The sequence below is a fragment of the Nycticebus coucang genome, chromosome 4 (assembly GCF_027406575.1).
Source record: "Nycticebus coucang isolate mNycCou1 chromosome 4, mNycCou1.pri, whole genome shotgun sequence".
NCBI classification, from domain to species: Eukaryota; Metazoa; Chordata; class Mammalia; order Primates; family Lorisidae; genus Nycticebus; species Nycticebus coucang.
In genome coordinates, this window is record NC_069783.1 from 134578465 (window position 1) to 134592214 (window position 13750).

The 13750-nt window shown below is 43.0% G+C and overlaps 1 protein-coding gene across 5 annotated transcripts in view; it reads right to left on the reverse strand.

The window, feature by feature from the left end:
• SPECC1L (sperm antigen with calponin homology and coiled-coil domains 1 like) overlaps positions 1–13750 on the reverse strand; it is a 182920-nt gene that overhangs the window by 98430 nt on the left and 70740 nt on the right. For 3 of the 5 annotated variants that reach the window (XM_053589822.1, XM_053589819.1, XM_053589818.1), the window contains 2 exons: positions 11379–13009; positions 9010–9217 (listed from right to left, as the gene is read on the reverse strand). In XM_053589822.1, coding sequence (XP_053445797.1) covers positions 9010–9217; positions 11379–13009 — 1839 coding nt within the window. The remainder of the gene's footprint in view (positions 1–9009; positions 9218–11378; positions 13010–13750) is intronic. The other 2 variants (XM_053589821.1, XM_053589823.1) reach the window with 2 other exon arrangements.

Sequence of the window (13750 nt, forward strand, 5' to 3'; positions counted from 1 at the left end):
CATCCAGTCTTTCTAGATGTTAAAAGTGCACAACATATGTTAAAAGTAGAGGGCTATAGTAACACTCTTTAAGTGTTTTTGTTATTTCATAGGAGTGGTTGCATTTAGGGAATGGAATTGTTAAACTTGATGCCTTGGAGAGTATGCCGTCACTGGGAGGTGGGGGGAAGGGAGGAGAGGGGTTCGTGCCAGTGACTTACACTAGTTCAGATTGCTTAGCTCAGTGGCTCTCAACCTTCCTAATGCCACAGCCCTTTAATGCAGTTCCTGTGGGTCGCGACCCACAGGTTGAGAACCGCTGACTTAGCTGTTGTTCTTTATGTGCATTTTAGTTAATATTGCTGTGTATTAGAGGATAAGCAGATCTTAATGCTCAAAATGTAGTAAAATAAAACAATCCCTTTATATATGTCCTTGGTTAGTTTTTAGGAAGGAATGTCTGCGAGGAGTGACCCCTGTTAATCCACTTCTTGGAGCTGGACCTATTCCTATATTGAGTCCCTGGAGCGGGGGAAGGAGAAGAGGAAAGGTGAAGGGAAGGGCTCCTTGCTAGTATCTCCATATCTAGAAGACGGTTTTAGATTATAACCGTAGGTCTGTATGTGCATTTTTAGTAAAGTATCTGTGTTTGTTGTGGACAAAGTTCATTATTTTGCAACATCAAAGCTTTGGAGATGTCCTGAGGTGACATGGTATGATAAAAAGTAGAACTAGTGAATAAGCCATTTTGTGAGTCTCTTTTTGTTATAATTGATAGAAAAGATGCATCTTGGACGTGGACTTGTTTTTTGTTTTTTTTTTTTGGCAGTTTTGGCCAGGGCTGGGTTTGAACCCGCCACCTCTGGCATATGGGGCCAGAACCCTACTCCTTTGAGCCACAGGCACCGCCCGTGGACATGGACTTGTTGTGACAGGCTGGCAGCAGAGGGACAGAAGGAAGCCTGATAGGAGAGGTGTGTGTAGGTGTGTTCACGTTACGTTTTGACAGTAGCCACTGATGCATGTGCATCCCTGTTGGCTATACTATAAAAATATATAGATTAAGTTATTCAGTGGAAACATGCCTTCTTGCTAATATTTTAATGGTATACATCTGATAATTATATTGTAAACATTATACTTAGTGTACTTTTGCTTTATGTTTCATTTTAAAGTGAGCATTAAGGGAATGCAGTAATTTTTTTTTTTTTGGAATGCAGTATTTTAATCAGAACTCTAGAGGCTTGTTGCCATTTTTGTCTTCTATGAAATTTTCGTCTCAAGAAAGGCAGGATTACACTCTTTCCTAACAGATTGACTTGGTGTAGTGTATTCTTGGTTATCAAAATACTCCTAGAGCTTTGAGATCGGGATTGGTAAATATTCATGATGTGTGAAAAAGCGTGACAGATAATGTGCAATCTCAATCCCAGGAAATCAGGTATTGTGTGTGTGCACTCGGGATCTGGAAGGACGTGTCAAACTAAACTGCTTGTGATTGTGGATGACTTTGTTCTTTGCCTGTTGTGTTTTTCAGTTTCCTATACTGCATATATTAACTTTAAAAAAATAAAAGTTATTCTAAAAATAAAAAAAGGCTGTAGCAATCCATACTCCTAGCAAACACTATAAAAAAAGACCCTTTCCTCCTCCCCTTCCATGTTATCAATCTTTTTAATTTTTGCACATCTGCTAAGTAAAAACTGGCATATTGTTTTACTTTGTATTTCTTTGCTTTTCAGGAAGTCAAACCTGGGTCTTTTGTTGACTTGTCTATTCATGTGTTTTATTTAGCTAATAGCCTGTCCTCGTCTTAATGATGCACAGAACCTCCTGATGTATTTGTTAAATGTTGCAAATATTGTGCTTGGTGTCACTTATTTATGATACTTTGGGTGGATTTTAAATTTCAATTACACCAAGTCAAATCTGAGCCTTTTTTCTATATGACTTCTGGGTAATCTGTAACGTTCGGAAAAGGTTTTCTCACCACAGAATTACACAACTACCCTTCTCGGTCTCTTTCTGCTCCTCCCCTGGTCTCAAGTCAGCCCTGTGCTCCAAAGAAGAGACACAGCCCTGTGTTGGGGTCAGGCTCGCCCCCATCTCAGGAAAGGCATTTAAATGTAACTCCAAGCATGCACCGGGTAGTACGAGGCAAACAGCAACTGAGGTGGGGCTGAGTCACCTGGGACTTCACTGAGGCCCCTGCTCTTAGCCTTCATCAGCTTGGTTTTGCTGGATTGGTGGGGAGCCATTGACTTCATTTCTTTTGGCTCACTTGATCTACTTTATTCTTCTGTTTCTCTTTAAAACTCTTTTAAGGCATTTTAAAAATGTCTAGTAAGTCCTGGGCGGCGCCTGTGGCTCAGTCGGTAGGGAGCCGGCCCCATATACCGAGGGTGGCGGGTTCAAACCCAGCCCCGGCCAAACTGCAACAAAAAAATAGCCGGGCGTTGTGGCGGGCGCCTGTAGTCCCAGCTACTCGGGAGGCAGAGGCAAGAGAATCGCTTAAGCCCAGGAGTTGGAGGTTGCTGTGAGCTGTGTGAGGCCACAGCACTCTACGGAGGGCCATAAAGTGAGACTCTCTCTCTACAAAAAAAAATGTCTAGTAAGTCCTTGTTGGTCTTTCTTATTTTTAAAGGACAAGGATAGTTAACATTAGAGACTTCTGCATGTTACTCAACTGTGGAGTGTCACTGTTCTATTCCTCTCCACACAGCAACCAGCTAACGGCTCTGCTGATGACATAGGCCCACCGGGGGCTCCCCTCTGGATGTGCAAGAGGGGAACAGGTGGCTCCAACCAAGGCAACTAGGTAGCAGATCTGCTTCCCTGCTGGGCCTTTCCCTTTCTGGGCTTTCCTCCCCAAGACCACACAGCAGTCTGTAGTTACTTCAGGCACAGGCACCAGCATCTTGTAGGAGCCTGGGCTGACATATTCTTGTCCCTTATTTAGAGAGGTTTGAACACAACAGCAGGCTGGGGCAAATACCACAGCCAGCATCCTAGAGCAGAGGAGGGGCACGGGCTTCACAGTGTTCTAGCACCATGGCCTGCTCCTGCAGCTCTCCCCAATCCCTACTAGCCCTCCTGTCCCAGCCAAAGTTTTGCTGGGAACATCACTATTCAGATTTTCAGGGTGCTAAGCTGCAGGCTTTTCTATGCTGTTTGGGATTGTACGCCCAATTCCAGAAATTTCTCAAAATTGTTCATGTACTGATGGGACCCTTCCCATTTTCTATCCCAACTTTAGATTCACCAAAGTTTTTATATTTCTTCAGCCATGTCAATACAACTTTAGGAAGGAAAAGAAGCACATGTGTGACCTCAGGCCATCATCTTGACCCGGAAGTCCTGAGTGAGTCGTATTGGCTGAGTGAGTGGTATCGGCTCTCTCTGGCTTACATGCTAAATCCAAGAACTAGCAGTAAGCACTGAAGGCCAGGCAGAAGCAGTGTGGCCCTGATGTGGTCTGGGAGCCTTCCGGAACTCCAATTACGGGGGTTACAGTAAACTGTTAGGTATTACCCTCCTGGTCACTACAGCTACTACTAATTTTTACCAATCCTTTTTCTTACTATTTCTCAAACGGGATAACGTCTACCAATGTATCTTCAGGTTCACGGGGTCGTCTATATCTCTAATTTGCTGTTTAAATGATTCAGTAAATTTTTTGCCGTGGATATTACAATTCCTACTTGGTTCTTTTCTATACTTTTTTTTTTTTTTGAGACAGAGTCTCACTATGTTGCCCTGGGTAGAGTGCCGTAGCATCGCAGCTCACAGCAACCTTATACTCTTAGGCTCAAGCGTCTCTCTTGCCTCAGCCTCCCAAGTAGCTGGGACTACAGGCGCCCGCCACAACACCCGGCTATTTTTGTTGTTGTTGTTACAGTCATCATTATTGTTTAGCAGGCCTGGGCCAGCTTGGAACTTGCCACCCTCGGTGCATGTGGCTGGCGCAGATAATTGTTTTTTTTTGTTTTTTTTTTTTTAAGACAGAGTCTTACCCTGTTGCCCTGGCTTGAGTGCATGGCATTAGCCTAGCTCACAGAAACCTCAAACTCTTGGGCTCAAGCAATCATCTTGCCTCAGCCTCCTGAGGCACTGGATTACAACAGGCACTAGCCTCAATGCCTGGCTAGTTATTTTCTATTTTTAGCAGAGATGGGGTTTCATTCTTTCTCAAGCTAGTCTCTAACTCCTAAACTCAAGCAATCCACCCCCTTCAACCTGCCAGAATGCTAGGATTATAAGCATGAGCCACTGTACCTGCAACTGTAAATTTCTTCAGTTTTAATTTCTCTGCTGAGATCTGCCATTTGTTCATTCATTGCCAGCGTATCTCCCTGCACATCCTTGAGTACAGTTATAACAGATGCTTTAAAATCCAGGCTACTGGGCGGTGCCTGTGGCTCAGTGAGTGGGGCGCCAGCCCCATATACCGAGGGTGGTGGGTTCAAACGTGGCCCTGCCCAAAACCGCAACAAAAAATAGCCGGGCCTTGTGGTGGGCACCTGTAGTCCCAACTACTCGGGAAGCTGAGGCAAAAGAATCGCCTAAGCCCAAAAGCTGGAGGTTGCTGTGAGCTACAATGTCACGGCACTCTACCAAGGGTGACAAAGTGAGACTCTTTCTCTAAAAAAAATTTAAAAATAAAATAAAATCCAGCCCACAGATTCCAAAGTCTGGCTGGATCACCTTGGGGTAAATGAGAGGTGACTGCTAATGGACACGGGATTTCTTTCTGGGATGATGAGAAAGTTCTAAAACAGATTTGTGGTAATGATTATTAAAACATTCCACAGAAGAAAATCTCAATTTCTCAGTTAACAATGTTCCCTGACAATAGTCCCTTATACCAACAACTGACTTAGTATCTATCCCAAACTGCTAGAATGCTCAGGGAGAAAAAAACTAAACCCCATCAGTCTACAGAGATGTGACCTCTGAATGTAATGTACAAAATATGTTCAGAATCCAGACCCTACAACAAGCCTAAAAGACATTTTAAGGACAGCTAGAAAAATCTTAAAATAGGCTTATCAGATGACAGTAGAGAATTACAACTAATTTTAATACATATAATAGTATTGTGGTTAAGAGGAGAATTTTTTTAGGAGTTACATGTTGAAATATTTAAAAGTTAAACATCATGAGTCAACAACTTCCTGTCACTAGTTGAGTTAAATACACGCACACAAGGAAGGAGCACACTGCAAGGTGTTAACAATTGTCAAACACAGAGGATGCTAACTGTACCACTCTTTCAACACACCTGTGTATCTGAACTTTTCATTTCAAAGAATTGAGGAGAGGCTCAGCACCTATAGCTCAGTGGTTAAGGCACCGGCCACATACACCAGGCTGGCAAGTTTGAACCCGGCCCAGGCCTGCCAAACAACAATGACAACTACAACAACAACAAAGAAATAGCCAGGCCTTGGGGTGGGCACCTGTAGTCCCAGCTACTTGGGAGGATAAGGCAACAGAATCGCTTGAGCCCAAGAGTTTGAGGTTGCTGTGAGCTGTGACGCCATGGCACTCTACCAAGGGTGACATAGTGAGACTGTCTCCCTCTCCCCCCTCCCCCAAAAAAAAGAAGAAGAAGAATTGAGAGGAGAAGTTACACGGTTAATTTTCTATCATTTTCTAATTAAAATCCACAAAATGTCAAATTTTGTTCCAACAATCCTGATCATCTAACATTTTTCTAGCTTGCCTCAATTACCACAAGGTGTCATTCTTTCCACATTCAAAACAAAAGTTTCTAAGAAAAAAGGGTATTATTATCTGCCATACCCATGCAGGAAACTACACTGAACCTCCAAATTAATCTGGAAACTTCAGAACCTCTTAGATGTAAGGAAACAGAATCAGACACCCCCCCACCCAAAGTAAAAACATAAATTAAGTACAAATGTTTAAACTGAAAGATTTCTTTTTAAACTTCAGATGAGAAAATTCATCTCTGTGACAAATTATCATCTTCTCTGAGAGTCACAGCCCCACAGTTTGTATGCATTAGTATATGAAGGCCTCAGAATGGTCAAGAAAACCTCAGAATCAATCTATAGATGTCAAGTCAGCCAGAGCTCAGAAATGCTGCAAGACACCTCGAGGGCCAGTGCCGTGGCTCACACCTGTAACCCTAGCACACTGGGAGGCCAAGACGGGTAGACTGCTTAAGCTCACAAGTTCAAGACCAACCTGAGCAATAGTGAGACCATGTCTCTAAAAACGACCAGGTGTTGTGGCAGGTGCCTATAGTCCCAGCTACTCGGGAGGCTAAGGCAAGAGAATCACTTAAGCCCAAGAGGATGAGGTTGCTGTGAGCTGTAATACCATAACACTCTATCAAGGGTGACAAAGTGAGACTGCGTCTCAAAAAAAAAAAAAAAAACATTGAGGGACTCTGGCAAATAACCCAAGGAGCCCTGGTAATGGTCCAAACCTCCCTGCCTGTGCAGCCTCAGTACATGAGACCTGGGGCTCAGTACTGTACTCACCTGCCTGTCAGAATGACTCACTAATAAACTGGCAGTGACCAAAGGAACGGGAGCAGAAACCAAAAATTTTAGAAGTTGTGCCCACTGCATCAAAAAAGGTTTTATCTCATTTTTTCCCATCCATCTCACCTCGGCCATACAAAAGGGTGTTACAACTTAATTAACATTTATGTTATCTAGAAGAAGAATAGTTTTTAGGAGCTACATTAAAAGAAAAAGAATTTTTAATGTATTATTTGAAAATAATTTCAAAAATTTCAAAAAGATACAAAACTAGTACAAGAATCATACATATACCCTTTTATCTGGGTTTGACTATCGTTAACATTTTACCCATTTGTTTTATTCACTGCTCTTTATCTCTAATTTTTTTCCAAAATCAGTTGAGCACATACATCATGGCCCTTTGCCCCTAAATATTCAGTGTGTGGTGCTGAAGAACAGGGATATTCAGGGGCGGCGCCTGTGGCTCAAAGGAGTAGGGCGCTGGCCCCATACGCTGGAGGTAGAAGGTTCAAACCCACCCAGGCCAAAAACTGCAAAAAAAAAAAAATAAATAAATAACAGGGATATTCTTACATAAACACAGTAATCAACTTCATAAATTTACATACTGATATGATACCTTTATCTAATCTACCAAACATATTCAAATTCTGTGATAATGTTCTTTACAGTACCTTCTCTATGAAGTGCTGCACCTGTTCGGGTCTAAGTATTACATTTAATTGTCATGTCTCCTTAGCTTCCTTTAATTTGCAGCATTTCAATAGCCCTTGTCTTTTATGACGCTGGCACTTGTGAGAATGACAGCATGCCCCACACTTCTGCTTTCAGTAGAACAGTCCTCATTTTTTGGATTAATTGAAGTTATGCCTCAGTCAAAATATGGCCAAGCTGATGTTGTGTCCGATATGCGTGTGCCTCTGTCCCTCGTATGATCACCGGGTCAGTGTTGCCCAATCTCCCCACTGTATAATTATGTTTATTTTTCTTCTTCACTTGTAACAAATAAACAATCTATAGGAAGACATTTTAAGGTCATACAAACATCCTATCCCTCTACAATTTCTTTTTTTAAAGAACAGGCAAAGGACCAGTGCAGACCTCATCACAATTTCTTTTTCTTTTTCTTTTTGTAGAGACAGAGTCTCACTTTACCACCCTCCATAGAGTACAGTGGCGTCACACGGCTCACAGCAACCTCCAGCTCTTGGGCTTCCGCGATTCTCCTGCCTCAGCCTCCCGAGCAGCTGGGACCACAGGCGCCCGCCACAACGCCTGCCTATTTTTTTGTTGTAGTTCAACTGGGGCTGGGTTTGAACCCATCACCCTGGGTATATGGGGCTGACGCCCTACTCACTGAGCCACAGGCGCCACCCTTCTTTTCTTTTTTTAGACAGAGTCTCACTATCTTGCCCTCAGTAGAGTGCTGTAGCATCACAGCTCACAGCAACCTCAAACTCTAGGGCTTAAGCGATTCTCAGCCTCCAAAGTAGCTGGAACTATAGGCACCCGCCACAATGCCTGGCTATTTTTTGTTGTTGTTGTTGCAGTTGTCATTGTTTAGCTGGACCAAGCTGGGTTCAAACCGGCCAGCCTGGGTGTATGTAGCCAGTGCCCTACCCACCAAGCTATGAGCACCGCACCTCATCACAATTTCTATACAGAAATGCTTTTACTATTTTCACAACTTTTTTGTAAGTCTAAAATAATCAGAAAATAAATTTTTGTTTTTAAAGTTCAATATAGAAACAAATTTAAAACCTGAGTTTTAATTCCAACATATTATAAAAATCTTCAGGCTAGGTGCAGTGGCTCAAACCTGTAATCCTAGCACTCTGGGAGGCTGAGGTAGGTGGATCATTTGAGCTCAGAAGTTCAAGACCAGCCTGAGCAAAGAACAAGACCTCATCTCTACTAAAAATAGAAAATCTAGCCAGACCTTGTGGCAGGCACTTGTAATCCCAGCTACTCTGCAGCCTGAGACTCGAGGGGGATGGCTTGAGCCCAAGGGTTTGAGGTTGCTGTGAGCTATGACATCACACCACTCTACCTAGGGCAACAGAGTGAGACACTGTCTCAAACAAACAAAAAAATCTTCATAGTAAGAAGGAAACTCACGACAAATAAAAAAAACCTGTGTCTTAGGCTTAAAATTATTCAGGATCAATATTTTTTGGTCTCACTTGCAATCACTGTGCATAAATAACAAATGTCATTTAATAAGATCACCATTAGCTTTTCACTTAAATTATTTTCCTGAGGTAGGCACAATTTAAAGTAATTGCTTCTACTTAACAATTCTTCTTTAGGAACAAAACACAGCAGTGCAAACAAGATGATCAACTAATGTGTGAGTTATACTTTTACCGTAGGCTCACTCCTGAGAGTTAGCTGTGCTACTACCGCCTTTGGACTACAGAATTAGTGATTTTTATTCATTACTAAATGCAAACTATTCCCACATGTGTAAAAGAGTAGGGCAAAATGAATGAAAAGTCCTCTCATTACTTACTCTCTAAATCAGAAATAATGAGGTTGTCATGAAGTTTCACGGCTCGATGTTGTTCTACTTCATCTTCAAGTTCAAAGATGGTTTCTTTCATGTCGCTCCTTTCTGTCTCTTTTTCTTCCAGCTCTGATCTTACTTTCTCTAATGTCATATTCAAATCTTCAATTTGTTTCTTAGCTTCTTCTTGGAAAGCTCGGTATTCATCTTCTACCTATATAAAATTGACGATGGAGATTTAGGAAAGTAGGAATTGTTCTAAGATTTAAAGTTCTAGAACTAAGGTACACACTGTTTCAAAGGGAAGCTATGTGTGAGGTGCTACACATCTCTGCAGTAACTGTTAAAAATGACATGTCAGGGCGGCGCCTGTGGCTCACTGAGCAGGCTCAGTGAACCCGGCCCCATATGCCGAGGGTGGCGGGTTCAAACCCAGCCCCAGCCAAACTGCAACCAAAAAATAGCCAGGTGTTGTGGAGGGCACCTGTAGTCCCAGCTACTCGGGAGGCTGAGGCAGGAGAATCGCCTAAGCCCAGGAGTTGGAGGTTGCGTGAGCTGTGTGATGCCACGGCACTCTACCGAGGGCAATAAAGTGAAACTCTGTCTCTACAAAAAAAAAAAAAAAAATGACATGTCAATAAATTTAACCAGATTATTTATGAGAAAATTTTGGAAATTCTTCCTTCTCCAAAGTTTGGACTGAAAGTACGTGCATTTGACTGATAATTAGCATACTCTCCTACAAAAATGATGTCTTATTTGTGACAATTTCAATATCAAATTGAAAATGGAAACATAAAACTATGCTCCAATAGTATCTTTGCAGAAGATTAGTTTATAATGCTCCCTCAACATACACACCAAGAAATAACACACATCTCCTAAACTGTATCTCTAAAAGTGATCATAAAAAGAAAAAATTAAAGCCTAAACTATTTAAATTTTGGCTAAAGATACACTGGAATTTCTTTCTTTAAAAATCATTGCACTAAAACAAGAAATAAGTAAAATGTGAGACAGAATTAATCAGGTAACTCATGGAAACAAAACACTTCTTCAGTAACCACAAAGGGCACAGGTCCCAGCCAGAATGCTAGAAGCCTTGGGCAGCAGTTCCAACTGAGCCCTCACTATTATACTACATGTACATAAAACAAAAGGGTTGGACCAATCATCACCAAGGTCCCTGCCAACAATAAATCACAGAACTCTAAAAAATAGAAGTCTCTATAATCCTAAATTACTTTTCACACACCACAGAATTCTATTTTAAAAACTACAACAGGGCCAGATGTGGTGGTTCATACTTATAATCCTAGCACTTTTGAAGGCTGAGGCAGGAGTTTAAGACCAGCCTGAACAAGACCAAGACCCTGCCTCTATAAAAAAATAGAAAAATTGGCCAGACACAATGGTGCACACCCGTGGTCCCGGTGCTTGGGATGCTCAGGCAGGAGATCGGCCAAGCACAGGAGTCTGAGGTTGTAGTAAGTGATGATGACACCACTGAACTCTAGCCAGGGAGACAAAATAAGACTATCTCTGAAAAACCAGCCAACCAAACAAAAACCCTAGAAGAACCGTAGGATCCGAAGTGACAGGCACTGCTGATCCTACAAACAAGAATACTGGCTTTCCATCTATCTTATACCAAAACATATTAGAGATGAGGACGTAAAATTACACGACCTGCTCCATGAGCATACCCAGAACCAGGGACATAGTCCAGTGTTAGTTTTTTTTGTTTTGTTTTTTGGCAGTTTTTGACCAGGGTTGGGCTTGAACCCACCACCTCCGGCATATGGGGCTGGCACCCTACCCCTTTGAGCCAGTTAGTTTTAACTCAAGCCACATCCTTACACAGGCAAGGAAACAGTAATGAAGTACAATTGAGTGAAAAGTGACATTATCGTAAGAGTGTTTTCACTCCATTCCAATAAAAGCAAACCATTATCAAGCTTTAACAAATATCAGCTTTTTTTTTCTTTTTTTTTTTTTTTTTTGTAGAGACAGAGTCTCACTTTATGGCCCTCAGTAGAGTGCCGTGGCCTCACACAGCTCACAACAACCTCCAACTCCTGGGCTTAAGCGATTCTCTTGCCTCAGCCTCCCGAGCAGCTGGGACTACAGGCGCCCGCCACAACGCCCGGCTATTTTTTGGTTGCAGTTTGGCCGGGGCCGGGTTTGAACCTGCCACCCTCGGTATATGGGGCCGGCGCCCTACCAACTGAGCCATAGGAGCCGCCCCAAATATCAGCTTTTTAAAAAAGCCAGTAACACAGCAAACAAGCGATCCTGGCATAGCTCAGTAAGTGCACTGTGCACAGCAGCTGGCCAACGCTGATCCAGAATGTTCTAATCTACTCAAACAATACCTTAGCGATGGTATCCTGCAATCGATTGGCCTCATTTCGGGTGTGAGCCAGATCTTCCTGCAGGCTACTAGCCAAAGTCTCTGCTTTTTCTTTGTCCAGCCTGACACTCTCCAGGAGATCCTGAATGTCGGATTTGTCTCCAGAGTTGTGGATAGAATACAACTCTGCCACTTTCTGCTTTTCATTCTCCAGCTGGGCCTTCAGGCGGTTCATCTCTATCTGGTCACTGGCCACTGTGGCTTTGTACTCTTCCAATGTGGCTGCTAAGGCTGCTTTCCCCTTCTGCTCCGACTCAATAATCCGCTCCATATGATGACTGCGTTCTTTGAGCGCCCCTATCATTTCTTGAGCTTCCTTATTATCTTGTTCTGCCATTTTCAAAGTATTGCTTAAATGTTGCTGGACGCCAAGAAGCTGCTCTCGTTCAAAACGGGCATTCTCAGCCAGGTCCATGTAACGCTGTTCTAATTCCATGTAGCGTCCACTTTTTACATCTTCATCTATGACGTAAGAAATGTGATGCTCATCTAGAAGGGAGCGGAAGTACTCAATCTGCCGGCTGAAGTGCTCCAGCTTATCGCTCTGCTGACACAGAGACTCCATGAGGATGACCTTCTCCTCCCCAAGTCTTTCATTCTCACTGTTCAGCTCCTGGGTGATCTGCTGTAGATCAGCTAGCTCTTGCAGGGTTGCCTGAAGCTCCTCACTCGTACTGTGCTGATTCTCTTCCATTTGGTGAATCCGTTCTGTCAAGCAAGCAACAGACACCTCGCTTGCGTTCCCACTGCTTCCCTTCCGGGAGCGCTCTATGCTGGGGATGCCTTCCGACTCTGAAGAGGATGGTGCGTCCAGCGCATCATCACTGGATGTGAGGGGCTGGTAAACCTCACTGCACTCACTGTCCAGATTGTCCATTGAGTTACTGTGCTGATGGTCCATCAGCGTGTTCTCATCCTGACTCAAGAGATCCTCCACTGAGCCAGGGGCAGAGCCTTCCACTGAAGAAGTCAGAGTTCCTCCTCCATCACTCTGGTTACCAGGGGTGATTTCTGGGCTCAGGGACTGATAGCCAAACAGTTTTTCAGAATTGTCTAACCTCTGCTCTAGGGAAAAGCCCAATGCATTCAACCTGTCCTTTAACATTCTGTTTTCATTTTTCAACTGGTTGAGTTCTTCTCGGATGGCTGTATTCTGTTCCTGCAACTGCAATAAAGTGGACTCCACATCGGTTGGCTGGTGAGCAGTGATAGTTTCCTTTTCAGATCTCTCATCGCCCTCGGCGTGATCCTCATTAATGCCCAGCTGCGCACGCATGTCTCGGAGTTCATTTCTCAGATGTAAGATTTCCACGTCTTTGGTTTTTGCCAGTGTGAGAAGATCCTTCACCTTGGCTTCCAAAGCAGCTTTATCACTGATCTGATTGTCCGATTTAGACTTGCTCATCCGAACGTCACACTCTGCAGCAGTGCGACTGCGGGAACGTTTAGCCAGTGCCACATCATTAGCTCCCTGACCTGCGGAAGGCAGTTTTTTGCTCTGGTTTAGTCGGGTACGTTCACGTAATCGTTCTCTAGTAGAACTGGAGTCTTTATTACCTGCAGAAGTGTTCCGCTTGGTGGAAGAACTTGTGCCTACATGTTTGAAACAAAGAACGTAAGGCAGAAATATCAGCAATAAAAACGCATATCTAGTTCATGCCCAGACTAAAAGACAGACTCTGGGATCTACATGTTGATACAGACCTATAGTGATAATCTTGCCTTAGAGTCTGTTATTTTAAAATTCCGTTTACCTCAAAACCAGGTAATTCATTGTCAATGAAAAGAAGCTATTTACTTTACTGTATACTTTAAAAGGGTAAATTTCATGAAATGTGAATTATGTCGCAGTAAAGCTGTTAAATTACATATATCAACTCAAATTCCAAAACCAGGGCTTTCAGCAGTTGACCACGGAGCATAATTTTCTAGGGCAAGATGGGTGAGGCTGACTCTGGGACTAGCCAGGCAGGGGCAATCTAACTGCGAATAGACTAGACGTGAGGGGAAACCACAGTTGGGCAAGAAGGAAAAGGCAGCCTCAGGACAAACCAAAAATCTAAACTACCTCTACAAAACAAAAAGTTAGGACCAAAGTAATGCAAAAAGTTTTCACAGCACAGAATGCCACATAGATAGTAAGGAGTACAGTAATACAACAGCAAACACGTATTCTAGCACCTACTCCACGCAGATTAACACTTCACATACCTTAATTTATACAAGCCTCATTAAACGCTGAGGGAGGAGCTATTATCACCCTGTTTTACAGATGAAGAAACTCAGACACAGAGATGTTAAATAATTTGCCAACATCCCACAGGTAATAAATGG